We start from the raw sequence: 27,533 nt of genomic DNA, 5'->3' as shown, positions 1-27,533 counted from the left end.
AGTCACATATACACACAGAGAATTCTTTATGCCTCTTTATTCCCAATTTTGTCAGCACTTTATAAAACCCGGCTGGAGGCAGAGAGGCCTGAGAAGGCCCCTTCCCTACCCCCAAGCTCAGCCAAGTTCAGAAAGCTCTGCTTCTCCCTGTGGAGGGGACTCTAGGGGTGGGGTTGGGGTAGGGGGAATTGGGAGCTGGGCCAGGCCTGCTGGGCCGCCCACTCCCCCGACCAAAAGGGGAGCCAGGCCTGGAGAGGAGCAGGAAGCAGGATCAGCCCAGCAGTCCTGAGTCCTGGGGGCCTGCCCTCTCTGTTGACGCTCTAGGGCTGGGACTCTGGCTATCCCTAAGTTACCCACCCCCACAGCCCCACCCACCTTCTACAGCTGAACCCCCACCCCCACCCTGTCCTCCCTAAATATATACAAATGTACAGAGGGGTCCCACCCCTGCTGGCATGGGCCCCTTTTTCCACCTCCCTCTCTCCCCCCCACCCCCCCTCCTCAGGAGCCCATGGCCTGGTCTCCAGCCCTCCCTGGGCACCAGCCTGGGGGTGGAGGGTATGGACAAGAGGGACCTTTGTGCAAAGCAGCTGGTGCCAGGTTGGTGAGAGCAGGAACTGAGTCCCACCCTCCCAGTGAGCACCGCCCCACCCCCTCAGCTTTGCGCTGCCCCCCAGGCCTTCTGTCCCAGGAGCAGGAGGAGACTGGTGGGGGTCCGGGGAGGAGTCCCAGACTCCTGGGTCCTTTAGGACACAGCACCATCCTAGCAAGCGAAGTCTTCAAAGAGGCCTCCTGGGGGGCCATGTGGGTGGTGGTGATTGGGAAGCAGGGTGCCGGCGCCCCCCGCTTCAGCACGGCCGCGGCTTGGGCAGGGACTCTGCAAGGTGAAGAGGGAGTGGGACAGGGAGAGTTAGGCAGTGCCCCCCAGCCAGCCTTTCTTTGTCCCCTGGACAGAGGCCCCAGGGGAGCGCAGGAGCCCCTTCCCACAGGCCAGTTCAAAGTTATGGGGGTGACTGAATCCTGGGAGAGGGTGCTGGCTGCCTGCTCTCCAGAGGCCATCCTCACCTGCTCCTTCAGCTCCTGCAGCCCCAGAGTGGAGATGCCCCCGGTGGAGGTCCGGAGGGGCGTCTTGGGACGACGCCACGCCCGCTTCAGTCGGTCCCAGGACACCTTGGGGTTCAGGGTGGGGGAAAGCAGGGGGCTCAGGAAACTTGCTAGAGGAGGACAGGCCTCACCAGGCCCACCTAATAGGAGCTGCGCCAGCAAACCTCCACGGGGTCATCCCAGTCCCCCTCACCCATCAACCTCTCCTGACTCCTCAGCACTCTCAGGCCTTCTGGCTGGTCTAGGACACTGACGAAGAACCTGAACTTGACTTCCTGCCAGTCGAGCTCCACCAGGAAGGCTGCACGGCACCCCCCATGCCCCGTTTTCCCCCAGCCCCTCCCTCCACTCTCCACTGCCTGTCTGAGTGGCGCCTCCCCCCCCAGGCCCCCATCCCTTGCCTCATAGATGTAGTCAAGGATCTCCAGCAGCGTGAGGATGCTGGCCCCGATGAATAGGCCCATCTGGCCCCCAAGGTCCCCTGGGAAGCATGAGAGCAGGGTCAGAGGGAGCAGGCTGGGCTGGTCCACCCCCATGGAAGTGGAATCGGGGCTGGGGCTCACCCAGGAGGGCTGACAGGCCATAGACGGCTCGCTGCTCCATGGCCTCAGAGGTCAGGGCTTCAAAAAAGACATCTAGGACCAGGAAGTTCTCCCTGCAGAGACAGGAAGCAGGGTATCCCTGAGGAGGCGGCTGCAGGGACATCCCAGGCCCAGCAGATCAGGACATGAAGCCCCTGCACCGAGAACCTTGTCATCACTCTCAGGCTCCCAAAGGCTGTGAGTGGAGGCAGTCCCAGAGGCATGTCAGCTTCACACTTTAGCAGAGAGAGTTAGCAAAGGGCCTAGGAGAACAAAGCCAGACTCCTGGGCCTACAAGGTCCCCTCCTGCCTTCCCTAAAGCAGCATATGGCTTTCAGTTTGCCTCCTCCCCACACCCCTCTAGAACCTTAAGTGGCTCCCTACTGTCCGACAGTCCACTCCAAAATTCCTCTTCCAGGAGTTCCTGTTGTGGCGCAGCAGAAACGAATCCGACTAGGAACCGTGAGGTTGTGGGTTCAATCCCTCGCCTTGCTCAGTGAGTTAAGGATCCGGCGTTGCTGTGAACTGCGGTGTAGGTTACAGACACAGCTCGGATCCCATGTTGCTGTGGCTGTGGCATAGCCCGGCAGCTGCAGCTCCAATTAGACCCCTAGGCTGGGAACCTCCATATGCTTGGCTGCAGCCCTAAAAAGAAAAAAAGAAAAAAAAAATTCCTTTTCCAGAATTTCAAGACTGCCCGTGATCAGCAGCACTGTACCTTCTTATCCAAACTGCTTTATTTTTAGGGCTGCACCTGTGGCAAAGGGAGGTTCCCAAGCTAGGGCTCAAATCAGAGCTGCAGCTGCCAGCCTATGCCACGGCCACAGCAACACGAGTTCCAAGCTGCACCTGCAACCTATGCCGCAGCTTGAGGCAACACCAGATCCTTAACCCACCAAACAAGGCCAGGGGTTGAACACAAGTCCTCATGGATACGAGTCGGGTTTGTTATCACTGAGCCACAACAGAAACTCCTCAAACTACTTTCTTATCAGCTTCTCTCCACACAGCCACCCTGCTGCCTAGGCTGGTCTCGGCATCACCCCATAGATCTTTAACGAGGATGCCTCCCCTCTTTCCTCATGGACCCAAACCCGGGATCCTCAGAGGCTGACACCTTCCCTGTTTCCCCTACTCCACCCGCATGAGTCTCTCCCAGGGCCTAAGAATCAGCACCACACCGTCAAACATGGCCTCATCCACAAACTGTGGTGGAAGTTTTGTGTTGTAATCATCTCTGTTCCCCCGGGACACAGCACTGAGCCAGGCACTCAGAGGATGCCCAGCATTTGTAGACTGGCTGAAGGTACCAGACCCCAGGCTCCGGGCAGCCTCTCCTGCCGGCCTCCTGGTTTCTCCCCCATCTCTCCCACTCCCACCTGGTACAGCATTCACTGGATGCGCATGGCTCCCTCGTGCTCGGGGGAGAAAGACACACAAACAGCGGGTAGGAGTTCCCACTGTGGCACAATGGGATTGGTGGCCTCTTGGGAGCTCTGGGATGCAAGTTCCGTCCCCTGCCGGGCACAGAGGGTTAAGGATCCAGTTTGCTGCAGCTGCGGCTTAGGTCAAAAGTGCGGCTCAGATCTGATCCCTGGCCCAGGAACTTCATGTTCTGCGGGGCGGCCAAAAAAAGAAAAAAAAAATTTTTTTTTTAAAGCCTATAGGCATTTGGACTAAGAAGGGTTTCCCTGGAGGTGGAGACACAGAATATGATTTGGAGGATGGGTAGGGGTTCCTTAGAAGAAAAGGATTGTGAGAGGCATTCCTGGCAGAAGACTCGGTATTAAAGATGTGGCTCACTCTCAGCCTCCACCGGCACCAGGCACCACACACGCACACACGCACATGCACGCACACACATACGTACCGTATATAGGTCTCATTGCGGTTGTACTTTCTTGCCAGGTACCGGGCGGAGCCCCTGTTGGGGATCCTGACCATGGAGATTTCTTTCCCATAGCGGGTCAGGTTGCAAGGGGTAGGGCAGAAGCATGGGCCCTCGGAGCCCCCACCCAGGGAGTCTGCAATACAGAGGCACCAACTGCAGTGGGGGCAGGGTGGCCCCGAGGTCCGCTAGCTGCAGGGAGGAAGCTTAGGGGGCTGTCCTCAGGCCGGTACATCCACACCGAGGGCCTGTTGTGGCCAGTGTTGGCATGGCCTAAAGGAGACTGGCTGGGAGTCCTTTCCAGACCAGCTTCAGACCGCCCAAGCGGGCGGAGGGAACCCCCAGCACATACCCACAGGCTTATCCCTCTGCCTCCCAGCCCTCTGGGGCAGAGGTCCTCATGGCTCAGAGGGAGGGCACAGGCCATCCACCAGAGCTAATCAACTACATGAGACTTCAGACCCACAAGGGGCTTGGAGAGGATGCTGGGATAAATGCAATTTATGCATGTTTTCACATATGCATATGGATGAGTGGGTGGAAGGAGGGATGGATGGATGGATGGATGGATGGATGGACAGCCAGAAGCACAAAAGGATGGGATTCCTATACTCATGCTGGGTTTTTTCTATTCACCGCTTCAGATCCACTGTCTACATTTTGCTCTGTCCCAGGAGACTGATCTCTGCCAAATGCATCACCTAGACTCCCTGTCCTCTGCCTCTGGGTTGGGTTTGGCCCATGGGAGGCAGGAGCACAGGGCAAGGAGGATGTGTCTTCCCTGGCCTCCTCACTGCTGGCTGTAGGTTGGCAGAGGCTGCAATCTGCTTCTCCTGTCTGGTACCAGTCACAGGTCCCTCCCTGGGTACCAGTAGCGCCCTCTTTCTTTGCCCCTTCAGGCCCAAGGGAGGAAAGGGCCCCTGGTGTTGCTAGTTCTGTGGAGTCTCACCAGTGCTTGTGGTTCCCTTATCCCCACTCACACATCTGACCCTTTACTGAACACTCTGCTGACATGTGGACGGAGGTAGTTGCTGTGTGGTACAGAAAAGGGCTTAATGTGACTCTACTGCCCCAGCATCTCAAACCCATCGCCATGGCTCCAGCCTGTGGATTAATGTGGTGCTCTCCTGACCGATCACCTGCTTCTCTCTCACTCCCGCCTAGCCATCACAATGGCCTTGCCTTAGCTACTGCTGGCTTCCCAGAGCCTCCTCCACTCTCTCCCTCCTTTGTTCTCTGCCCCCCAGCGGCACTGACATTTCAGCGCCCAGACGCACGTGCTCTCTCTGGTCACAGGTCTTTAACACAAGCTGTTCCTACTGTCTAGGACACATCCTCCTTCTCAACCTGGCTGACTCTCCCACACCCTTCACGTCTCAGCTCCTATGACACTTCTTCTGGGAATCCTCCCTGCTGGCAGGTGGGGCCGCAGCCCTTTCCCGGGGTCCTATCAGATCCCTGAGCTCCCCCTACACAAGGGCTAACATGCTGCACTGTGATGCCCATCCACAGCCCTGCCAGGCAGGAAGCTCCACGAGGGCTCTCGTTCCCACTCTTACCTCCAGCGCCAGCGCAGGCTGTAAACATCTGTAGAATGAATGAATGAATGAATGAATGAAGTGTGGAGCAGGCGAGACCTATGGACAGATGGGGTTGCCTTATCCACACCGGTAGCCAGCAATGCCTCTTTCCCCACACCAAGGGACAGGTCCTATCTCTTTCCCAGAGAGGCAAGCTCATTTGCTGAACCAAGATGAGAAGCCCAGCTCTTCCCTCTAGGTCCCGGGTTCTCTGCCATGTCCCTTCCCCTCCACCCCCACTGTTGCCTCCACTTTCCCAAGTACCACACCTGCAAAGGTCCTCAGAGCCCTGAAAGTATGGGATAAGGCTCAACCCCCAGGAAGAAACACCCCCCCAAGGAAGAAACTGGAAGGTGGGGAGTCAAGGTGGTGAAGAGGAAGGTGGACAGAGAGATGAAGGCTGGGGAGGTGGGGGGGGGTGCGGATAGAGAGGCTCGGAGGGAAGAAGGCAGCACGGACCCAGTGTGTGGTCGGCACACTCGATGTAGATGTTGGGCGGGCAGATGGTCTCATTGCCTGAAAGGAGAGAAGGTTATTCCTGGGGTCTGCGGTTCCATCCCCTCTCCCCCACCACATTCCCAAATGTGGGCACATACGTGCATGCACACACATGTGTTTGCACAGACACGTGCATACGTGAATGTTCACGTGCTTGTGCAGAGAAGCGTGGAGATGTACACTCATATGCACGCATATTGATGCGACCTTGGGTGCACACGCGTATGCATTCACGTGTTCAAGCACAGGCACACAGACCCCACAAGTACCCAAGTAGAGATGTACATGAAGACTTTTATGCATAAATGCATTTTAACATGCACACAGACATGCATGTGCTCGATCTTATGTGCATATGTGTAAAGATGCAGAAAATCCCAAGTGCATACTGTGTACACTCAGGTGAATAGAAACATGCACACATGTTGTCATACACATGCACCTGTCCCCATGAGCAGTGGTTTGCCCCTGGAGGTTCTGGAGCCTGGCAGGGTGGCCACAGAAGTCTGGCAGGGGGTGGGGTGCCCACCTGGCATGTGCACCATCCGGCAGTGGCAGCGCTGAAGCACGGCCTCCTTTTCACAGCGCAGCCGGCAGGCAGACACACTGTAGGCCGAGTAGCCCTGAAGCTCAGGCTCCCTGAGCCCGCTCTCCGCCCGGCAGTTGCCCCAGGGCTGGGGCAGATAGGTCAGCTGCAGAGGCGGGGCATGATGGGGTCACGCCCAGCAGTCCCGCCCTGCCCTCCAGTGCCCTCTGCCCCAGCGAAGTCCATGAGAGGGCTGACAGGATGCGAGTTTCGGGAGGGCAGGTCTGGTCAGCATGCCCTCTCTGAGTCCAAAGGCCCGGCCCCGTGCCCAACCCAGGCTCCAGCTGGAGGTGCTCACCCGCTGTTCCTGGCAGGACACGAAGGTCTGAAAGCCTGGGGACACACCAAAGCCAAGCTGGTGGATGTACGGTGGCTCCTCCTGGCTGTGGATCTGCACTCGGATGCCAGCTTCAAACGACGTCTCGTCTGCACAGTGGAGATGGGATCTTTGGAAATGCATCCCAGGCAGGCAGGGGACCCAGGCGGGAGCCCCTGTCCCTCTCCCGCTTGCGTACTTGTCTCTCTCCAGATGGGTAGGTACTCCTCCTGCTGGATGTCCAGCATGATTTCCAGGCCACTGCCCATGCCCCCCGCCCGGCTGGGCAGCGAGGTCTGTGGATCTGCATTGAAGGTATAACACTTCCCATAGCGAGTATAGACCTGGGGGTGAGAGAGAGGAGGAAGAGATATGAAAGATGATGCCTTAGGTTTAGGGTTCTCTGTCCCCTGGGAGGGCCACCAGACCTGCCTGGTCACTCCTGTCCCATATCCCAGAAACCAACCTAGAGCCCAGCCTCTCCCTTCGGCTCCTACTTTTCTACTGACATCCTCTCTTAGATGATTACAAGGCATTGCCAGTTAACATGTCAGCGGCAGAACTCTCGATACCTTCCCAAATCCCGTCCCCGACCCATTTTCTCCTCTGGGTAAAGGGTCCCACTGTGTAACTAGTTTCTTTCCTTTTTTCTTTTTTTTTTTTTTTTTTTTTTTTTCTTTTTAGGGCTGCACCCATGGCATATGGAAATTCCCAGGCCAGGAGTTGAATTTGAGCTACAGCTGCTGCCCTACACCACAGCCACAGCCACGCCAGATCTGAGCCACATCTACAGCCTACACCACAGCTCACGGCAATGCCGGATCCTTAACCCACTGAGCTAAGTGAGGCCGGGGATCAAACCTGCACCCTCAGGATACTAGTCAGATTCATTTCCACTGAGGCACAGTGGGAACTGCCTCTCCAAAATCCCCCAAATCTCCCTCTTCCTATAGGCTGGTTGCTAAGATATGGGACAAGGGCCACTGGGCATCCAGTTTTGGGCAGCTGTCCTGGATGATTCTACTTCTGAAACCTATTTAGAATCCATCTACTTTCCTTCATCTCATGTCCCCCTTTCAGCATCCCCTCCCTTGGTCATGGCAGCAGGCTCCTAGCTGGTGTTCCTTCATCCGTCCTTGTCTCTCCCTCCAAGCCTTTCACAGCGCAGCAGCCAGAGTGCTCAACTGCAGAGAGCCAATCACGTCACTTGCCATCTTAAAACCCAACGATGGCTCCCCATCTCCCAGAGAATAAAGCCAAATTCCTTCCATTGCCTGAAGGCTCCATGTGAGGTGACCTTTGCCTCTCTCTCTCCTTCCTTCCCATCCCCAGATCTCCGTGACAAATTCAAACTTAAGGAGCGACTTGCTTTGCCAGGTCTTTGTTCAGGCCTTTGTGAACATGCAGGTTCCTCTCGTGGCATGTTCCCACCCCCACCCCCCAGCCCCCGCATCGGCACGGCAAGCTGCTCATCTTTTAAGCCTGAATGGAAGTGCTCCTTTTTTTATTTATTTTATCTTTTTATTATTATTATTATTATTTTGTCTTTTGTCTTTTTAGATGCCCACGGCATATGGAGGTTCCCAGGCTGGGGGTGGAATCTGAGCTGAAGTTGCTGGCCTACACCACAGCCACAGCAACACGGGATCCAAGCTGCATCTGCGACCTACACCACAGCTCACAGCAACACCGGATCCTTAACCCGCTGAGCAAGGCCAGGGATCAAACCCCAGTCCTCATGGATACTAGTCGGGTTCTTAACTACAGTCAGGACAGGAACTCCAAGTGTTCCGTTTTTAGATGTACTGCGAACCACACGCGGTTCACAATGTCACCCTCCCCCCACCAACGTGTTTATTGATTTGCTCAAAGTACTTATCAAGACCTGAAATGATCTTGCTTATCTATTTGCCTCCGCGTTCAATGTTCATTCCCCCCAACTAGAGTTCATGGTGCACGGGGGCAATGAGTCCAGCATCTGGCCCGGAGGGGGACCCAAGAGATGCTTTAACAGACGGTTCTGAGCTTATCGTCCTTTTCCTCGGCGGAGAGTTCTCCAGCATGGACACCAGATGGCGCTGGCGCCCCGGAGATGGAAGCCCGTGGCTCCGACTGGGGGTAGAGCGGCAGTTGGGAATTTTCAGAAGCAGCTGGGGTGGGGAGGAGCTTGAGGGAGAAGCAGATGGAAGTTCCCCCCTGCCAGGCTCACCCCACAGAGACCAGCCCCGGGTCAAACCTATCACAGGCAGCACCTTCCCTGGGGGGAAGGGTCGGTGCACTCAATCATTCTCTCTCTCCCCCGCCCCTCTCCTTGGAACACTTTCACTCTGGTAAAAGCTGGCAGAAAAGGCATGAAGCAGTGCAAAGGAAAGGATTCCTAAATGCCTAGGTCCAGAGGGAGTGGATAGAAGGGAGATGGCCACGTTGAGGGCAGGGGGAGTGGAGGAGTTTTAAGAACGTGGAGGGGGGAGTTCTCGCTGTGGCTCAGCAGGTTAAGAACCAGACTAGTATCCATGAGGATGCGCGTTCGGTTCCATACCCAGCCTCGCTCAGAGGGTTAAGGATCCGGCATTGTCACAAGCTGCAGTGTAGGTCCAGTGTTGGCTGTGGTGTGGACCGAAGCTGCAGCTCCGATTCCCTAGCCCTGTAACTTTCCATATGTCCAGGTGCAACTCTTAAAAAAAAAAAAAAAAAAAAAAGAGTGGAGGGGCCTAGGGGCACCCTTGTTGTGGAGCATAGGTTAATCACTGCTGTTTCTCCTCTTAGACAGTAAGTCTTTTTTTTTTTTTTTTTTTGCTTTTTAGGGCTGCATATGGAAGTTCCCAGGCTAGGGGTCTAATCAGAGCTACAGCTGCTGGACTATGCTACAGCCACAGCAACATGAGATCCCAGCTGCATCTGCAACCTACAGCACAGCCAGCAACACTGGCTCCTTAACCGACTGAGCAAAGCCAGGGGTCGAACCCTCAACCTCATGGTTCCTAGTTGGATTCATTTCCACTGTGCCATGATGGGAACTCCAGTAAGTCCCTTTATCACCCAAACATCCTGCCTAAGATTCCCAAAACCAAAGCATGCACAAAACAATCACTGTGCCGTTTACAAAACACGGCAATATCTCCTTCTGCCTCATTTCATCTCCTCAGCTGCTATGGGATCAGGCAGGTTTGTTTTGGTTTGGTTTTGGCCACACTCACAGCACGCAGAAGTTCCCAGGCCAGGGATCAAACCTATGCCACAGCTGTACCCAGAACCACAGCCAAGGTAGCACCTGATCCTTAACCTGCTGAGCCACAAGGGAACTCCACAAGGTAGGTTTTATTAGCCTGATTTTACAGATGAGGAAACCACAGCTCAGAGAGGTGGTGTGATTTCCCCGAGATCACACAGCTAGTTAGTGGGAGAGGTGGAACTCCTGGAGTTGCAAGACTCAAGGCAAGGTGTTCCCGTCTGTTGCTGACGACTCCCATGACCCCAGCCTACACTGCCCTAAGCCCCAGTTCCCAGGTCAGCCCCATCCAGCTGAAATGAGAAGGAAGTCTCGGCACCCTTCCTGTTTCCTTCCATCCCTCCTTCTCTTCCACTCCATCCCTCTATACCTTCCTCACTCTTTCTCCATGTCTACTGCCTCCCGACTCACTTCCTCGCCTGTCTCCCCTCCTCCTTCTGCAAATTCATCAGCTTCTAGGTTCCAGTCCTTGACCCTGTCTGTACCAGCCCTGCCCCAGTTCCCTGCTGTGCGTTCATCTGTGGGGCAGGAGTGGGCATCGCCGACAGTCCCAGAGCACTCGCTCTGCCCCAGGCACAGCACTAAAGGCTTAATATGCTCTTTCCAATGGAAACTTCACGCCCATCCTACATCCTACACATGAGGAAACTCAGAAGTTGGCTGATTTGCCAAGGTCTCCAAGATCAGTGCTTCTCAAACTTAAATCTTGTGGTTGTGGGGGTTTTTTCGTTTGTTTTTTGTTTTCGTTTTTTTCTTTTTTCAGGGCCACACCCGCGGCATATGGAGGTTCCCAGGCTAGGGGTGGAATCGGAGCTGCAGCTGCCTGCCTACACCACAGCCTCAGCACCATGGGATCCTAGCTGTGTCTGCGACCTCCACCACAGCTCATGGCAACACCAGATCCTTAACCCACTGAGTGAAGCCAGGGATTGAACCTGCATCCTCATGGATAATAGTCAGGTTCTTAACCCACTGAGCCACAACGGGAACTCCTGGGGATCTTGTTAAAAATGCAGATTCTGATACAGGAAGGAAGTCGAACTGAGATTTTGCAATTCTAACAGACTGAACGCTAGTCCGGAGGACCGAACTTTGAGTGGAAAGGCCCTAGATAAAGAGGCAAAAGTACAGCGAAAGAGCCGACTCTAGACCCTTGCTTTTACAACACGTCATCACTGGAGGGAGGCGAGGCCTGAAGGGGGCTGAGGTCGAGATCCCTGGGTCCTCAGTGGTGTGGGAAAGGCAGATGGGGGGAATCCATAAATATTTGTCCCAAATTACAAAGCATTTACCTTCTTCCTATTTGAGGCCAAGAAGATGCTGGAATCGGCTCTTGCTGATGCAGTCATTTTTCAGAGTCTGTTCCGATTGGGAGCGTGGGCTGCATGGGGGACCCTGGTAGTGAGCTGCTCGCTCATGCCCCCCAGGTATGCAGCACCACCTCACCTGACCCTGACTGCTGGGCCCTGCCTGGTCCCTCCACAGCCTCCCATGGGGCCAGGGACTCCCTGAGCTGAGAGCCCATTTCATCATCTCAGCATTTCCAGAGCCTAGTGTAATTTGCAGAAGGAGGTGGGGGGAGGCAATGCACGGGGAACATCATCAAACATACCAGATTTTTTTTTTTTTTTTTAGGGCTGCACCCAGATCATATGAAGTTCCCAGGCTAGGGGTGGAATCAGAGCTCTAGCTGCCCACCTACACCACAGCCACAGCAACGTGGGATCCAAGCCGAGTCTGCAATCTACACCACAGCTCATGGCAACGCTGGATCCTTAACCCGCTGAGTGGGGCCAGGGATCGAACTGGCGTCTTCATGGATACTAGTCGGATTTGTTACCACTGAGCCACCACAGGAACTCCTGTGCTGGTACTTTTGATCTGTTTTCTCCCTTGGGTCTCCAAGAAAAACCACAGGAGGTAAGCACTGTTGTTCCTGTTTCATGAGGCGAAGGCTCAGAGAGGGAACGTGTGTTGGCTAAGGGTACACAGCAAGTACATGACAGCATAGATTCAAGCAGAACTGAGCCTGATGCCAAATTGGAGTTAGTGCTGATAAAACACCTGGTGGGTGTTCGCTGAATGAACGGGTGTGGCAGGCTCCTGAACCCAGGTGGCGCTGGGGCTGGCTCCCTATGTGAAAACTCCACCGTATACACGCAGACACAGGCCACATGGCACTGAGCCTGGCCCTGCGCTGCAGAGTCACTTGGGAAGGTTTTGGCTCCAGTGGCTTTGGGTGGGGGCTACTTGGTACCCCCGCCCTTGAGGCCATTATGCAGAGTGGGGGTGACAACGGGAGATGGATGAAAGGGCTCCGGGTCTGATGGACAGTGCTCTCCAGGGAGTGGACAGACCAGACTGGCAGGGCCAGGCCACCTGCACAGCCTGGGTCAGACCCGACTGCTGGGCAGAGCAGAGCGTTGCCCTGGAGACCGTCCCTGGGCCAGGCAGGCAGCAGCGGGTGGAGCCACCGGCTCCTAAGTGGCAGAACTCTGGTGGCGGCACAGCCCACAGCCTCTGCCATGGAGACGGCACGGCTGCTCGGCCACAAGGTCCCACCGGCTGTCCATTGCTCTCTCCCCACAGGAGGGCAGATGGACAGGAGTTCGGGGTCCAGAGTCCAGCCACAGAAAGGGGCAGGTCGTGGGCCAGGACATGCACTGATGGGCCCAGGGGCGATTTCTAGACCATCCCCCCAGGCCTCAGCCTCTGGGCCTGTCCCCATGTCAGTGTCCATCTCCTTCTTTGCGGCCCCACCTCGTTCTCCACCCTTTCTTCCAGGTCCACCCCTCAGGACCTAGGCTGCACAGCTTCTAGATGGAATACGGCTGCATTGTAGGCAGACCCGCGGGCCCCTCCACCACCTTCCTTCGGGCAAGCCCTCTGCTTGTCTCTCTCAGACCACCTCTTTTGGTGTTGGCCTGGACCCCTGGTCCACCTCCCTAGCCTCTGTCCCCTGACTTCGGTCTGTCCCCCAAGCCCCCTCTATCCTCCTGGCTTGTCTGTCCTCAGAATCTGATCAATTATCCATCTGGCCTCTGTCTCCATCCCTTGCCCTCTGTTGGGCCTGCCCATCCCCCTCGGCCTCAGCTTTCCTCCCATTGGCCAGATCCCCCCCCCAACCTCTCTGATCCTTCGCCTGCTGCATCTCTATCCTGTTTGCTTTCTTCTCTGTCTATCCTTTGGTCTAAGCATCCAGTCTCTGTCTCTCGTCTTCCTCCTAGATTTTTCCCTGGGCCTGAAGCCAAGGACCCCTCCGCAGGCGCCCTTCCCTCCTTCTCCCTGCCCCCTCCTCCAGGTCTGCCCCTGATGGTGTGGTGTTCAGGGGCCGGGAAGGATCTGTGCAGGGCTTGCTCCTCCGAGTAGTGGCTTCTCTCTCAGTCCCTCAAGTTCCATCCATCCACAGCTCCCACTGCCTTGAAAAGCTCTCCTTGGCTGGCCAGCTGGCTGGCGGGCTTGCATTCTCCTCCATCCCCACCCACCCCCTCATCCTCCCTGCAATCACAGAGCCCACGGGGTTAACAGGCAATTAGCAGGGCCAGGGCTCAGAGCTGTAGGGGAGAGGGCTCGGGGCCTCCAGGAGATAAGAAGCAGCCAGGAGCAGCCGAGGCTGGGCTAATCCCAGAACTAATCTGCGGCCTGGGTTTTATCTCCATTGCCTTCTGGGCACCCCGCCTCTGCCAAGGCCCTGGCGCCTCCCTCCCACCCCTCTTTTCCATGGCAGCTTTATCCCTCCGAATTCCATCAGCCCTCCCCTGATGTGGTCCAGCTCCATGCCTGTCACTTAGGTCTTAAACCTGTAGTGTCCTGGGGTCCAGGGTGGGTTTGTGGAAGGGGGTACATCTTCCAGGTCAGATGGCTCTTGGGCCCAGCTTTTCTCAGGGTGGCCCAAGTGTCCAGGTTCAAAGCCTTCTCCTTCTCTATGCTGGTCAAGGAAGATGGTACCAACTCAAAATGCCTTCGGTGTCTGTACTGGTCAGGACTGGGAGGGCACTCAGTCCAAACCCTCATTATACAAAGGTCAAAGTAAAGGCCTGGAGATGGCAAGGGGCAAATCCGAGGGCATATAGAAAAAAAGAGGGCAAATTTAGAACTAGAACCCAGTCCCCCTCCGCCACTGGCCCCAGCCCTCGCCACTAACCTCCATCACCCCCCTGGGCCTCAGAAGACCCTGGTCCCAGCTCTGGCTCCACCAGCCACAGCCAGTGTAAGCTTGGTTAGTAAAGTGATGCATTGATTTCTTTGGTCCTCAGTTTCCTCATGCATCAAGTGGGGATAGAAATTCCTACCAGACGCATTTCACAAGTTGGTTATGAGTCTCAGAAGAGACGAAGTAGGTGAGAGGCATTTGCAAGGTGAAATCATATATATGAGGCCTTGATATTAATAATGAGTGTTGTGGAGACCAAAAAAAACCACTTAAACTGGGGCTGAGATTGACCACTGGATGTGGTGCTAGAAACAGATCCTCATAAGCTTCATGACGTAGAAAATCGGGTGCCCATTTTGGAGCCTAACAGAACAGGGTTCAAATCCTGGCTCTGCCACCAGCCTTGGACAAACAACTTTGGATGGTGATTTAACCCTTCTGAGCCTCAAATTACTCCTCTGTAAAAGGGCAGTGGTGATTCTTCTTCCTTAGGTTCGTAGTGACGATCAGAGATACGTTCAGAGGGCTGTGTGCTAGGTGTTCAAGAAAGCGGGGGAGCCCATTTGGGAACAGAGCTGCTCACCAAGATAGCGCAGCCATTTGATCTTGGGTCCCCACTGGGCCCATTTTCACAGGGCATCATACACCTTGGGAAAAGCTCTCTCAGCAATTTTGGGAGAGGACAATTTTGCTTCTTAGATGACAGAATTCTGTCAGGGCGAAACCCCCAGGCTCTGAGATATGGCTGTCCTCACAGAGGAGGGAGCAGGCCTGCAGCCCTGTACTTGCTGTCTATGAGATTCGGCTTTAGTCATTTAACCTCTCGGACCCTCCATTTTTTCATCTGTAAAATGGGAATATGGGAATAATAATAGGCATCATCCAAAGTGTTAGAAGGAAAGAGATAAAGCATAATAATAAGAGCAGGAGTTCCTGCTGTGGCTCATTGTAAATGAATCTGATTAGTATCCATGATGACCCAGGTTCGATCCCTGGCCTTGCTCGGGTTAGGGATCTGGTGTTGCCATGAGCTGCAGTGTAGGCTGGCAGCTACAGCTCCAATTCAGCCTCTAGCCTGAGAACCTCCATATGCTGCAGGTGCAGCCCTGAAAAGAAAAGAAAAAAAAAAAAAAAAAGCAACAGCTTACAGTTTTTCAGGGCTTACGCTGAAAATTAACTCCCTAATTCTCACAAAAACCCTCTACTAGAGGTTACCTAACATCTCCATCTTACAGACAAGATAATGGAAGTCTAGAGAGGGGAAGGAGCTGGCCAGTGTCACATGACAGGGCAGAGCAGGGGACCAGGCAATCTGGCACCCAGTCTGTGCTCACAGCCCCTGTGCTGATACACCCCCTGAGACAGCCCCAGCAAACAGTAGGTGCTCAAATCACACTTACTTGTCCAACCCTATTCCTTGAGCCAGTACAATGTGCTTGGTGCTGGGGATGATTCAGAGAATAAAATCTCTGGTCTCTGCCGTGAAGGAGGTGGCTGTCTGGCCACAGAGGCATTCATTCATTCATTCCCAAAGTGTTTATTAAGCACCTGCACTATGAACCAGCTGTCTTCAGTGGAGAACAAAGCACACAAAACCAACAATCCCGATTGGGGCAAATCATTACTAGTTGCAATCGGTGCTATAACAAGGGGACCAATCCATGTCCTCTAACCATATACGGGGGTTCGACTTGGGTTGGAGAGCAAAGGTTCCTGAAGCAGGTGCACTCAGCCACGGAGGAAGGGCATCCACGGTCAGACACAGGGAGAATACCTATCCCCTACCCCAGTAGGCCTGGCCCCACCCCTGCCACAAGGTCAAAGCCAGCACACACCCCCAGCCCCCCCAGTCCCCCCCAGCCACCCAGGTGGGCGGTTTCCTCCCCAAGGTAGAAGTGCTGGCAGGTCTTGGAAGAAATAGTCTCGATGTTCGTTCAAATGTAAATACGTGAGCTGCGGTGGAGAAGGAGACGGTCGGGGCCGCCTGATTCCAGGCTGAGGCCGAGCTGGAGCTGGGATCCCCGAGTGGTTGGGGCCGAGGAAGAACATAGTGATTTCAGGGAACGCCGCGTTTCCCTGGGGGAGGAGTGAGCGGGGCCTCCAGGAGGCAGGTAAACAGCCAAACCTGTTCCCAGGTACCGACCGCACAGGCCTTAAACCCTAGAACGTCGGTTTTGCTGACGGGAATATTTTTAATTGGTAACGAAGTCCTTCCCTGACATTCCAGTCCTCGATGCAAAGTTATTCCTTAAGAGTTTGCTTACACAGTGGATCGCTCCCGCGGCCCGGCAGGAGTTCAGGAGCCGAGCCGAGCCCCGAGGAGGTGGCGGCGGTGGGTCGATGGGTGTGCCATCGCCCCCCACCCCCGTACGTGCACCTGGGCATCTGGGCCGGGCCCACCCGCACGCAGAGGGCGGCACCCAGCGCCTCCCGCTCCTCGCAGCCCCCTCCTCCCTCCCGCGGGGCAGGCATCCATCACGGCGCCCGGGCGCCCTCCCTCCCGTCTCCTCCGGGCTCCTCCGCTCTCCTCCCTGGGTTTGCCTCATTTGCATTCCCCCGGCTCCCGGCTCCTCGGCAAAGTGACCTCCGCACACAGCCGCGCCAGAGGCTTCCACCGCGGAGGGAGACACCGCCTCCCGCCCCCGCCGCGGCCGGGGAGCGGCGAGGGGACGCGAGCTCGGGACAGCGGGGCGGGAGCCCCAGCGGAGGCTGCAGAGGGAAAGGCCCGGTGCCGAGGGGCACCGAGGGACTCCGATGGGATTTGAACCCGCGGCCTCGGATCCTCGGCGGGGCGGGAGTGGGACGTGGAGGTCTTCACAGGCCGGCGAAGGTGCGCCCCAGCCATGGAAACCCTGCTTGGAACCCGGGGCTCCCCAACACCCCGTTTGCTCCCCCGCACCCCCGGGAGAGGATGCCAGCTCTACCAGGCCGTCGCTCAAAGGGCCCTAGCCCTCCCGGGGACCTGCCCAGCCCCCAGGCCCCGCTCCCCAGGCCCGCCGAGCCGCCTCCCCTCCCCCCGTTTGGTATTTACACCTTTCACACATTTGTAAGCTATTATCCTGTCCACGCTTAGTCACCGCTGAGCCAAGCGCCACGGATTTAGCTCCTTTAATCTTTCCTCCTAAATCAATCCTCCATTTCCCCTTAATCATCCCGTGGCTCCTCTCTGAACTCTCTCGCTGCTGCCTCGGCTGCTGCAGCCTCTGCCTGTCTTGCTGGAACTGCTCCCCCTCCAATCCCAAACGGGTGTCCCAAGGGCATGGTGAACATTTGGGGGAGTGGGTTGGATTTTCAGCGCTGCCAGCCTGTGCCTAGGGGCCTGGGAGCCGGGGAAGAACTGCAGACACCCCTCTTTCTCTTTTGGAAAACACGCGGCATTCTGAACCCTCACATCTCCAGCACCGAGGTCTCTGTCCTGCCTTCCCACCGCCATTCATCTGGGATGGCTCCAAGACCTCAAGCCTCCACCAGGATTCACCAAAAAAAAAAAAAAAGAAAAAAGAAAGAAAGAAAGAAACCACCTCGGGCCTGCTGTCCACGGCTCTGACTTTCCCCACCCCCTCTGCCCAGCTGCTCCAAGGAGGTGGCATTGCCAAGAGAGCCTGGAAGGGCAGGGAGGGAAACACTGATAAGAGCCTGAGGCTGCCCTCTCATCCCCTCCTCCTGGGAGGCTGTCCATCTCTCCTAACCACCCTCAGTCTCCACCCCCGCATCCACTCCCTCTCCTCCGCCCTGTGCCACTCTGACTCTGGAGCCTCAACCTGAGTAGCCTGAAGCTCTGCACACACCCAGTGCTCCCTGGGGGTGCTCCTGCCAATCCCCCCCTCCTCCTGGCATTCCGCATCCTTTCTGCCCCCAGCCTGGGCCCAGCAGAGGCAGCCCTGCCACCAGCCGCGAGAGGGAGCAGTTACCTCCCAGAGAGCAGAAGGGCATGGGTCGGGGGGGTGGCTAGAAGGGAGCACAGGAGCACGGGAAGGAGAGAATGAGGGAGGACGGGAGGGAAACGTGGGGGCCATTTCTTCAAATGCTAATCAGCATCTTCCGGCAGTGCCACAAGAAGCTGAGCTGATAATGAGCCCAGCTCGGGGCTGATTCCTGATTAATGAAGAGGCCACAGGGCTGCTGAGTGGGGCCGGGATGGGGCGCATCCCTCCAGGCCCTCCCCCCTTGCCTTTGCAGCCCAGCCCGCAGTAACAACAACAACCCCCGTTCTTGGCTGCTGGGCCGCACTACTCAAATCCACCTCCACCAGCTCCACTGGCCAATAGGAAGCAGCCAGACTGAGAGCGCCCCCTCCAGGAGGGCCTGAGGGGCGGCAGCCTGTGCTGGGGTGGGAGGTGGGGAGGGGTCTGCAATCTGAAGTGTAGGTAGCCCTCAGAAGTATTTTTTGTTTCATTAGGAAAATTTTAATTAAAATAATGAATATCTGAGGCTTCTCTGGACAAACTGGAAGACACCCCCCCCCCGCCCCGCCGCCCCAACACCAGGCATCCCTGACCACAGGGCAGCAGTTAGCTGGGGCTCAGAAGCAGCTGCTCCTTCTAAGGGTAAGTGACCTTCACTTCTCCTCAGACCCCACCCTCCCCTACTGTGTGCCCTCTCTGACCTGACCTGCCTGGCTCCCGAAGGCAGGACCAACCCTGAATTCGATGCGGAATGAAATGTTCTCAAGGGTCCTGCCTCAGGAGAAGAAGATGGGACCAGAGGGCAGAGAGAGCTGGACTGGGTGTGCGGTCCGAGGTAAACTCACCTGGTAGATAAGAGGCCTGGACCAACCTCAGTGGGAACCCGCTCCCTTCCCCGGTCAAGGGGGCAAGGGGCAGCCCTCAGGCCTCTGGAGCCAGTGGCAAAGGTGTGGCGGTGGGATGTTTGTGGAGGAGCCCCTGTGGTCCGGCCTGTAGGTGGTCCTCCTACAGGCCGGACCACCCAGGGAAGGGGTGGGCTCAGGAGGGGCTTGGCGAGAAGGCAGGCGGTCACTGAAGAGCCTTGACCTGGGGGCCAAGGGGGCCAGAGAGTGATGGAGGGCTTGCATGCTGCTCCCTTTGCCTCGGAGCTGTCCTGATGGCAGCTGGGGTGGGGCTGGGAGCGGAGGGAAGAGGGCAGGGAGGGGGACTGCCCAGCTGGAAGAGGCCTTGTCTAATTGTGCCTGATTAGTAGAGAGGAAGAGAACAGGGCGAGTGATTAATAGTCACGGCAGTCACCAGCCTGTGGGGAGGGCGGCTTGGGAGAGGGAGCGAAGCCTGAGAGCTGAGCGAGGCGGGAGACAGGGAAGCCCCCAAAGGTCCTTGGTCACCTGCCCCTCCAGGGTCTGCCGGGACCACATGGGGAGGGACTGGCCCTCCCCCTGCCTCCTGGCGAATTCGCCACCTTCCCCCTCCCTCAGGTTTCCAGACAATAGAATGCAGAAGACCAAGGGTGACGTCCTGCACCCAGGAAGAAAGGTGTGTCTGCCCACGCGGTGTTTCCAGACACCTCAGCGTCCCCGGACAGCTCCGTGTCCCCAGACACAGGTCCCTTTCTCCGCTCGGCCCAGAGGATACAAGACCGGACCTCTGATCGCAGCCCCCAGCCATCACCTTATATCCTTTGATGCCGGCTGGGATGCCGAGCCCTGCCCGTCCTGAGGCCGCCCTGTCCGACATGGGCGCCACTGGCCACATGCAGCTGTTTGCATTGAACGTTCATTCTCTTTGTCACGCTAGTCACATTGCAGATGCTCACCAGCCAGTGTGGCCAATGTCGACCGCGTTGGACGGTGTAGACACAGGACATTTCCATCATCCCAGAGTGTTCTGTGGGACAGCACGGATCTCGAGGGTGCGTGCTCCTCAGACACGTGCACACGCGAGTCTGAATACTGCGGAGTGTTGGATAGAGGATGCTCTAATGGGGTGCGGGGGAGGCCTGAGGGTCAAGAGAGGAGGAAGCCTAGGTGGTGGAGAGAAGTGAAGCTGCTGGCACATGGGTCGGAAAACAGCAGGTGGTGTGGAGAACAGTCATGTTAAAGAGAGCCAGCAGTTGAGGTGGTGGCATGCATACCAGCTGACAATGAGTGCCCACTATGTGCGTGCCAGGCAGTGTGCTCAGCCCTTTATAGCCATCTCTCCTTTTTTTTGGGGGGGGGGGGCTTTTTTGCTTTTTAGGGCCGCACCCACTGTGTATGGAAGTTCCCAGGCTAGGGGTCCAATCGGCCTACACCACAGACACAGCAACACGGATCCAAGCCGCATCTGCGACCTACACCATAGCTCACGGCAATGGCAGATCCTTAACCCACTGAGTGAAGCCAGGGATGGAACCCGCGTCCTCATGGATGCTCGTTGGGTTCATTAACCACTGAGCCACGACGGGAGTTCCTATAGCCATCTCTTTTAATTCTCACAACCACTCCAATTTTTCTTAGGTTCTGATATTCTGTTTAACAAATACAGAAACAGAGGCTCATGGCAGCTTTTTGATCTCTCCAAGGCCACACAGCTTAAAGGCTACACAGCCGAGGTTCAAATCCAGATGGTCTGGCTCGAGAGCCCACACACTTGACCACTCCACTGTGCAGTCCCCAGCTGAGAGGAGATACTCAGTTTTAGAGCCGCATTTTACAGCTGAAGAAACGAAGGCTAGAGGGAAAGAGTGATTTCTGCCCTCTAGTAAGTGGGCAGGCTGAGCGCAAGCCGTAGCCGTAGCAGTAGCCGGGGAAAGTGTAGAGGGGGCTGGGGGCACGGCAGTGGGGAAGCGGATGGTGGTAGAAGGCAGAAAAGATACAGGTGGTGGCGGAAGTGGGAGGTAGAGGCGGAAGTGGGCTGGTACGAGAGGGTGAGTGGGGGAAGGGAAAGGGATGAGATGCGAGGAGCCAGGTGGAGGGGAATCTGGGTGGAGAGGCGGGAGCAACCTGCACCACCCAGGAGCCTGCTCCTCTCTCTCAGCCCCTCCCCTCCCCAGACCTCAGCCTGCCTCAGGCCTTAAGCCTTCCCTGCTCTCTTCAGCCCAGAGTGTGCCTCTCTGAACTCAGGCTCTTACTCTCCATGTCCCGCGCTGGGCAATTAATCCTGGCACCTCCCGACGCTGCTTGCATGGCTGGTTAACTCTTGCATGGTTGATTAAGCTTTTAAGTGTCCCTGTCCCCGCTCCACTGCGAGACTGGAGGCTGCTTGCGGACAGGGACGACGGGGGACCGGGGCTCCCCTTCTTTGTTCTCACACACCTGGCAGGGAGCCTGGCACACAGTAGGCGCTCAGAACTCTGTGTTGATTGAGTGACTGATTGGGTGACAGTGAGGGGATCTTAGGGAGCATGGGGCTGAGAGCGACTGCAGTGGTAGCAGAAGCAAGAGCAGCAGCCGAGGGGACTGGGGGAGGGCGCATTACCCAGAGTAAAAATAGGCTGGAAAATGTGACATTTATTAACTTGGATTCCGGAGGAAAGGTCACAGCAGAGTGGGGAGTGGGAAGGAGGAAACGGGGAAAGCAACAGAAAACACATAACAGCCCCTTACCCAAAGCCTGTCGCTGTCCCTGGCCATCTCACCGCCCACGCCCTGGCAGGCTCCCACCACTGATCCCTGCATCCATCGCCCCTCCATGGAGCCCAAGTCCCTGTCATGGGCTCCATGTTTTCCCCACAGAGTCTCTTATGGCCCCCACATCCTCATCAGAGCCCCCGGGTCTTTGTCTGCACACCCCTTCTCCAATCTTGCCCCCATAACACACCGCCATCTTCCCCATTGCCATGGATCATCCCGTCTCAACCCATAACCCCAGGCCCTGGTAAACAGGCAGCAGACTCAGCCCTGGAATGCCAAGTCCAAGGGGGAGCTACACTCAGCAGAGGCGGGTTGGGGTCTGGGCAGAAGGGTCTGGGGACTAGGCCGGATGGGGGACAATCGAGTAGGGTGCAAGGGGGACGTCCGTCCCTTGTGCTTGCTCTCCTCCTCTGGTCCCTCTGGCCTGCTGCAGCCTGAGCAGAGAACAACAAACTTCTATCCTCTTCTCTCCATCCTCAGAGTATGAGAGGGCCCCGGGGGGCAGCCACCCTCACCCCTGCCCGGCCATCCCCAGCTTCCCAGGGACTCACCAGCCTTGATCAGGGGACTCCCTGTTCTGTATCCTCCAGGCACCCCCTCCTTTACTGGTGGCCAGGCAGGAACCCCCACTTCCCTCACCTTCCCTCCATCTCTCCCCTCCCCTCTCCTCCCAGCCTCCCACCAGGGCTTCATCACTCTTCTCCTTCCCCTTCCACCCCAAGCAGGGGCCTGGGACACAAACTCCTGCTCAGGGACACAAAGCCCCCATTGATTTCTGCCCCAACAACACCTGCTGACACTGGGCTCCGTCCCCCCACCCCCAGCTCAGACCGGGTGAGGATGTTGCACACAGGAGCCCCTCGGACCCGAAAGGCCACATTCACACACTGCACCTTAGGACAGTTGCTTTGAGAGCGGTGATTTTTCCCAGAAGAAGGGGCTCGTAGCTGGACAGCAGGCCAGCCCCCCTGGACTCCTCTCCCAGGACAATCCTCCTCGCAGTCCCTTTCTCCGTTTCTGCCCACCTCCCCCCACCCCCAGTGGCAGGAGGACCCAGAGGCTGCAGGCACGATGGGGGCAGGAACAGGGTTGGAGTAGGTTACCTGGTGCTACTGAGGCAGTGGGTGAATGAGAACCCGGGTGGGGGCTCCAGGCCACAGGAAGGGAAAGCCCCCCATCTGGGGCTGGTGCCAGAGGCTGGGCCCGATGGGCACCATGTCGACGCCATGTATTTGCCTATGCGTTGGGCAGTGTTCACAAGAATGAAAACACACACCTCACACATACACAATGCCGGGAGTAAACTGTGGACCGGGGACAGCATCTCAAGCGCCAGGGATAATAGACATCCTGTGGCGGGGGTGGGGGTGGAATGGAGCACCATTTGCAGACAGACAGACGGCATACAAGACACCTCCCCACCCCCTGCAGCTCACACACCTGATCGTGAGAGGTGTGCACGGGAGGCCAGCCCAAGGCGACACTCCTCTCCCCGACACTCCTCTCCCCGTGAGAGTGTGTTTGTGTTCACACCTAGACAGGGAGCAGGGTTTGAGACAGATGAGGGTGTCACAAGAGGGGACGGCAGCCAGTGTGACCCTGTCCTCAGCAGCTAAGTAAGAGCTGGGACGTGCGCACAGGGATGAGTAGCTCTCTGGGAGTGTGGGTGTGCAGGTGTGCACGTGAGCGTAGTGACAGGGACACTGAGTGTGTGTGAGAGGGTGTGCAGGAAACTGTGTCCCCATGCAGTAGGGGTGCACGTGTGTGCGTGTGTGTGTGTGTGTGCGCGCACGCTCGCGTGTGCTGGGCAGCAGTGAGGGTGATCCAGGCACATAAGTGTGAATAAGTGATTCTCCGCCTAAGAGCCAGAGCCGGGCAAGGGAACAGCAAGAACCAGGAAACGGAGGGAGGGCCTGGAAAGCGGGAGAGGCCGGAGGGGTGGCATGAAAGAAGGATGTGTGAGGGAGTCAGTGAAAGGGGGTGTGTGTGAGAGACACACAGACAAGAGACACTGGCACCCAGTGTATGCAAAGATCAGCTCTATGCAGCCTGCCGGTCGGGCCAGCATCCCCAGAGGCGGCCCCAAGACCCTCCCTTGCCGGAGCCCCCAAACACCCCCTCCCCAGCCCCTTGTTTGCTGGGGAGAAGAATCCAGGAGCCACAGAAGAAAAAGGGCGAGAGAAAAGCAGGGGTCAGTTGGTCCGGCCCCTGCACGGACCATCCCTTCCCTGCAAGCTGACCAGCATCTGGGCCCCGGGGCCCTCTCCAGGACCCCCGGCCCCAGCCCTGGGCACTGCAGTGGCAGCACAGCAGCAGCGGCAGCAGAGCAGCCACGGAGAGGAGCGGCAGCAGGAGGGTAAGCCCCGCGAGCGTCCACTGCTCCACGGCTGGGGAGCCGAGGGAAACACCAGGCTTCGGGGAGACACGAGGCCAGCCTCTGGTGGCGGAAGGAAGGGAAGCCCCGTGGAGGATGCCCCGTGCACCACCATCACCCTCCGCCAGCCTCTAGCCACCCCAGGCCGCGCAGGCCGGCCGGCAGGACTCACCACCGAGAAGTTGCTGGCGGAGCAGTGGTGCCCACTGAAGTTGCAGCTCTTAAGCATGTCGGCGAGCTGGTGGCCGGTGCGGTTGAGGATGTCTACCATGTCGGGCTCCGGGTAGCGCAGGCCAGCGGCACGGTGCCCGTCCCGGTCTTTGGGGGGCAGCCCGGTCAGATTGGCCAAGTGGAAGATGTCGGCGTCGCTGAGTGCCGAGTGCCGGAACCGGTTGATGTTGCAGAGGGTGACGGCCGGGAAGCCCGCCACCGGGGCTGGGGCAGCAGGGTCCATGACCACCAGGTGAGGCCGTGTCAGGTAGCCCCGGGCCAGGCTGGCCGCCTGGTACAGAAAGGCAGCCAGCGAGGTGAGTAGAGCAAGTGCCCACAGGGTTCTGCGCAGTCCATGGGGGCCTGGGCCACAGGCCCGGCCCAGCCCGTGCAGAGTGCTGGTGCTGGCAAAGGTGGCCAGGTCCCGGGGGGCTGCGGGCCCCCGCGCAGCCCCCAGGAGGCTCTGCTCATCCCTGCCTCCTTCTCCTTGGGTTTCGCATCCTCCTCTGCAAATTTGATTTTGCACACAATCTCGATCGGCATCTGTCCCCGGCTGCTGGGACTGGCCGGAGCCTCCTTGCCCCCGTCCCTCCCTGGCCAGTAGCCCCTGATGCCCTCCGGAGTGGCGGCGGTGGCAGCGGCTGCTCTTCTAAACTCAGGGCAAGCAGCAGGAGGATGGGGACAGGGTGGGGGCCCGAGGTGGGGGAGTCACTCCCACTCCCAGCAGCTCCGCAGCCCTGGTGCTGCCTCTGCCGCTGCTGCCTCTGCTGCCGCTTGTCTTGTCTCTCTCCTCGATCGTCTCCTTGTGGCTTCCCTTATCAGCACCAGCACAGCTGTCAGCCCCTGCGTGTGTCCCTGCGAGCGAGCGAGCGAGTGAGCGAGGGAGCGAGCGCTGCTCCGCCACGCCGCGCAGCCCCAGCCGCTCCGCTCAGCATGTGCTCCGGAGCCCACCCCATGCTTAATAATTCAGGACATGTCAACAGCGTTTCACCGGCAGCATGGGCGGCAGGAGCCAGGCCAAGGGGAGGGGGCAGCCCCCAGCCTAGGACAGGGATCCCCTGTCCCTGCCCAGACCTCGTCGGGCCGCCCCCCAAACTCTTGCTATACCCCAGTTGCTCGTGGGGTTCCCCACCCGTCCCCACTCCCAGGCCACGCAGGGAAGAGGGCTGCACCCAGCGTTCTCGGCTCGTTCTGCCACTTTTCTGGACCACGCCCCAGGAGGGGTCAGCCAGCTCCATCTCCCACCTCCTGGTCTCCCGGATTCCTGGATTCCTGACTCGAGCCCAGCCACCACCTGACCCCACTACCCCAGTCACGGCTGCTTCCAGAAACTCCTTGGGAGAGCCACTTGTTTGAATGAGGGAGGGGAGGGGAGGACAGAGGAGGGCAGGCAGGACAGGCAAGGGGACAATGGTGGCTCCACTGAAATACTTGGCTCCCCTAGAGCTTTGCTCCCGACTTAATACCCATCAGACCCCTACCCCCTCTGGCCTCGCCCTCTCCCCACTTCACCCCCAGCCCCAGACTCAGTCTCTCATTTGTCTGGAACAGAGAGCACCCCTGCTGACTCACACATCTGCGGCCACTTTGCCCTCCCCGATGTTTCCTAAATCCGAGGCCAGGCCAGGTTATGGGGGGGTGGGGTGGGGGAGGGTGGGTGGACAGCCCGGGAGCAGAGAGCAGGGATGATGGAGGTGAGAAAGCCCAGACAGGGTATTGGAGGAGTAGAGATGTGTTGGCTTTGAACAGGAGGGAATGCAACCCTAAAGAAACAAGCAGGGGGTGCCTGGCAGAGACGGGCAGGGGAGCCCTGGGTGGCTGCTGGCTTGCAGAGGAGACGCGGGCATGTGGACTGTTGTCACAGGCTGTGGTGGGGCCCCTGGTGGCCAGCTGGGAGATGATGCCTGGGTGCCCCCGGGTTGGGGGTGGTCGCAGTGAGCAGCTAGTGCTCTGGGGGTGGGGGAGGCGTGTGAGTGCTTGAGCCCTCTCAGGAGAGGAAGCACTTGTCCCCTAGAGGAAAGGGGGGGCTGATTAATCGGGGCGCTAATGAGCAGCAGGGAGAGGAAGCTCAGAGGGGCGGGGGAGGCGGCTCCATCGATCCGAGCCGCGGAACCAGCAGCTGAAAAAAAAGTGAGAAGGGAATCGATCTGAGGGAAACGGCAGCTGCTGGGGATTAGAGCCCGAGGTCCACCCGCTGCCCAGCGGCCACCCCTCCCCTGCGGCAGCCCTGCCCTGCCAGTCGCAGCCCCTGCCTGGCCTGGGGTTGGCTCCCCTGGGGGGCAGGGGACCACGCTGTTCGCCCTTGGTTGCAAGGCCAGGTCAGGCCCCGTCCTTCACAAGTCATCCCAGCATGGAGCCCACCCACACACAGCACCCCAACCCCAGGCCTGGTTGGCATCCAGGGTGGGGGTTGTCCCCAGCCTCTCTTTTCAAAGTAGCTTCCTTGGCTGGGCTTCCCCCAAAGCCAGCCCCCCAGACTGTGGAGATAAGACCCCTGGGGTCAGGGGCTGCAGCTGGCGGTGTCCCAGAGGAGAAAGGGGTTGGCACTGAGAGCAGCTGCTGAGTTTGCAGTTGGGAGTCTCCACATGACCCCAGACAGTCCCCATCTCGCTGCCTCCTACCCAGGCAGCCCCCCCATGTTTCCCCCCTCCCTGCTAGACCACCAGACCCTTCCAGCGCTTCCTTCCCCACCTCCTTACCTCCCCAGCCTCTCTCTTCCCCTTTCTCCTGTTATTGATTTTTCTTTACTGGGTTTTTTTAAAAGGTGATTTAATTGCTTTTTTAAGGTTACTTCAGTCTGGGACTCTGCCAAGGAAGCGGGGAGCCGCCCCCTAAGCTCTCCCTAGCACTGGTTGCTGCTCAGGACTCTGTGTGTCCCTAGATTGTCCTGCCATCCAGTGAGATCACCAGGTCATACTCCCCAACCTGACCTCCATCATGAGCCCAAAGCACACCCTCCTCCCTCCCGAGGGCATGTCAGGGAGCCTTCAGCCTCTAGAAGGAATGGGAGCTGTAATCCAGCATGGGAGCTGGGGAGAGCTGGGGAGCCGGTGGCGAGGGGAGTTCCAGGCCACTGGGAAGTGGAACAGCAGTTAGCTGCATGCACCGCCCCCCACTGCCCCACAGCCAGCTGCTTCCAATTGTCCCCATCATACAGTCTCCCAGACTCCAGCGGGAGTCCCCCACCAACCAACCACAAGTCCTTTGAGTCCATCCCTTGCCCCCCGCCCCCGACTCCTCCAGGCCTCTTCTGTGTTCGTGCACCCCCCCTCCCATCCCTTTACACCCCCTTCCCCTCTGGCCCCCGTCCTTTCTCCCCGCCCTCTCCGCGCTTCCCTGCCTGCCTCCCTCTCTGCCCGGCTGCAGTTGGGTGATAATCTCCCTCATTTAGCCTCCCGGCTGCTTCCCCGGCTCATTGCCCAGCTGGTCCCTGGGGCCCAGCCCAGCTTCTTCCCCACCCCCACCCCCAGCCCTGCGCCCCAGCTCCCCCAGCTC

General features: G+C 57.9%; 1 protein-coding gene across 1 annotated transcript; it reads right to left on the bottom strand.

Moving 5' to 3' along the window:
• On the bottom strand, positions 3-27,520 carry ASIC4 (acid sensing ion channel subunit family member 4). The gene is given in 14 exon segments (XM_021076308.1): positions 3-877; positions 1,066-1,170; positions 1,506-1,585; positions 1,668-1,759; positions 3,556-3,709; positions 5,613-5,669; positions 6,181-6,343; positions 6,536-6,663; positions 6,753-6,897; positions 24,001-24,512; positions 24,515-24,620; positions 24,623-24,820; positions 24,823-24,909; positions 24,911-27,520. Coding segments are annotated over 14 exon segments (2,307 nt in total). The 5' UTR covers positions 25,277-27,520; the 3' UTR covers positions 3-763.

This window comes from Sus scrofa, chromosome 15, assembly GCF_000003025.6.
Source record: "Sus scrofa isolate TJ Tabasco breed Duroc chromosome 15, Sscrofa11.1, whole genome shotgun sequence".
NCBI classification, from domain to species: Eukaryota; Metazoa; Chordata; class Mammalia; order Artiodactyla; family Suidae; genus Sus; species Sus scrofa.
This window is presented reverse-complemented; position numbering and strand designations above follow the sequence as displayed.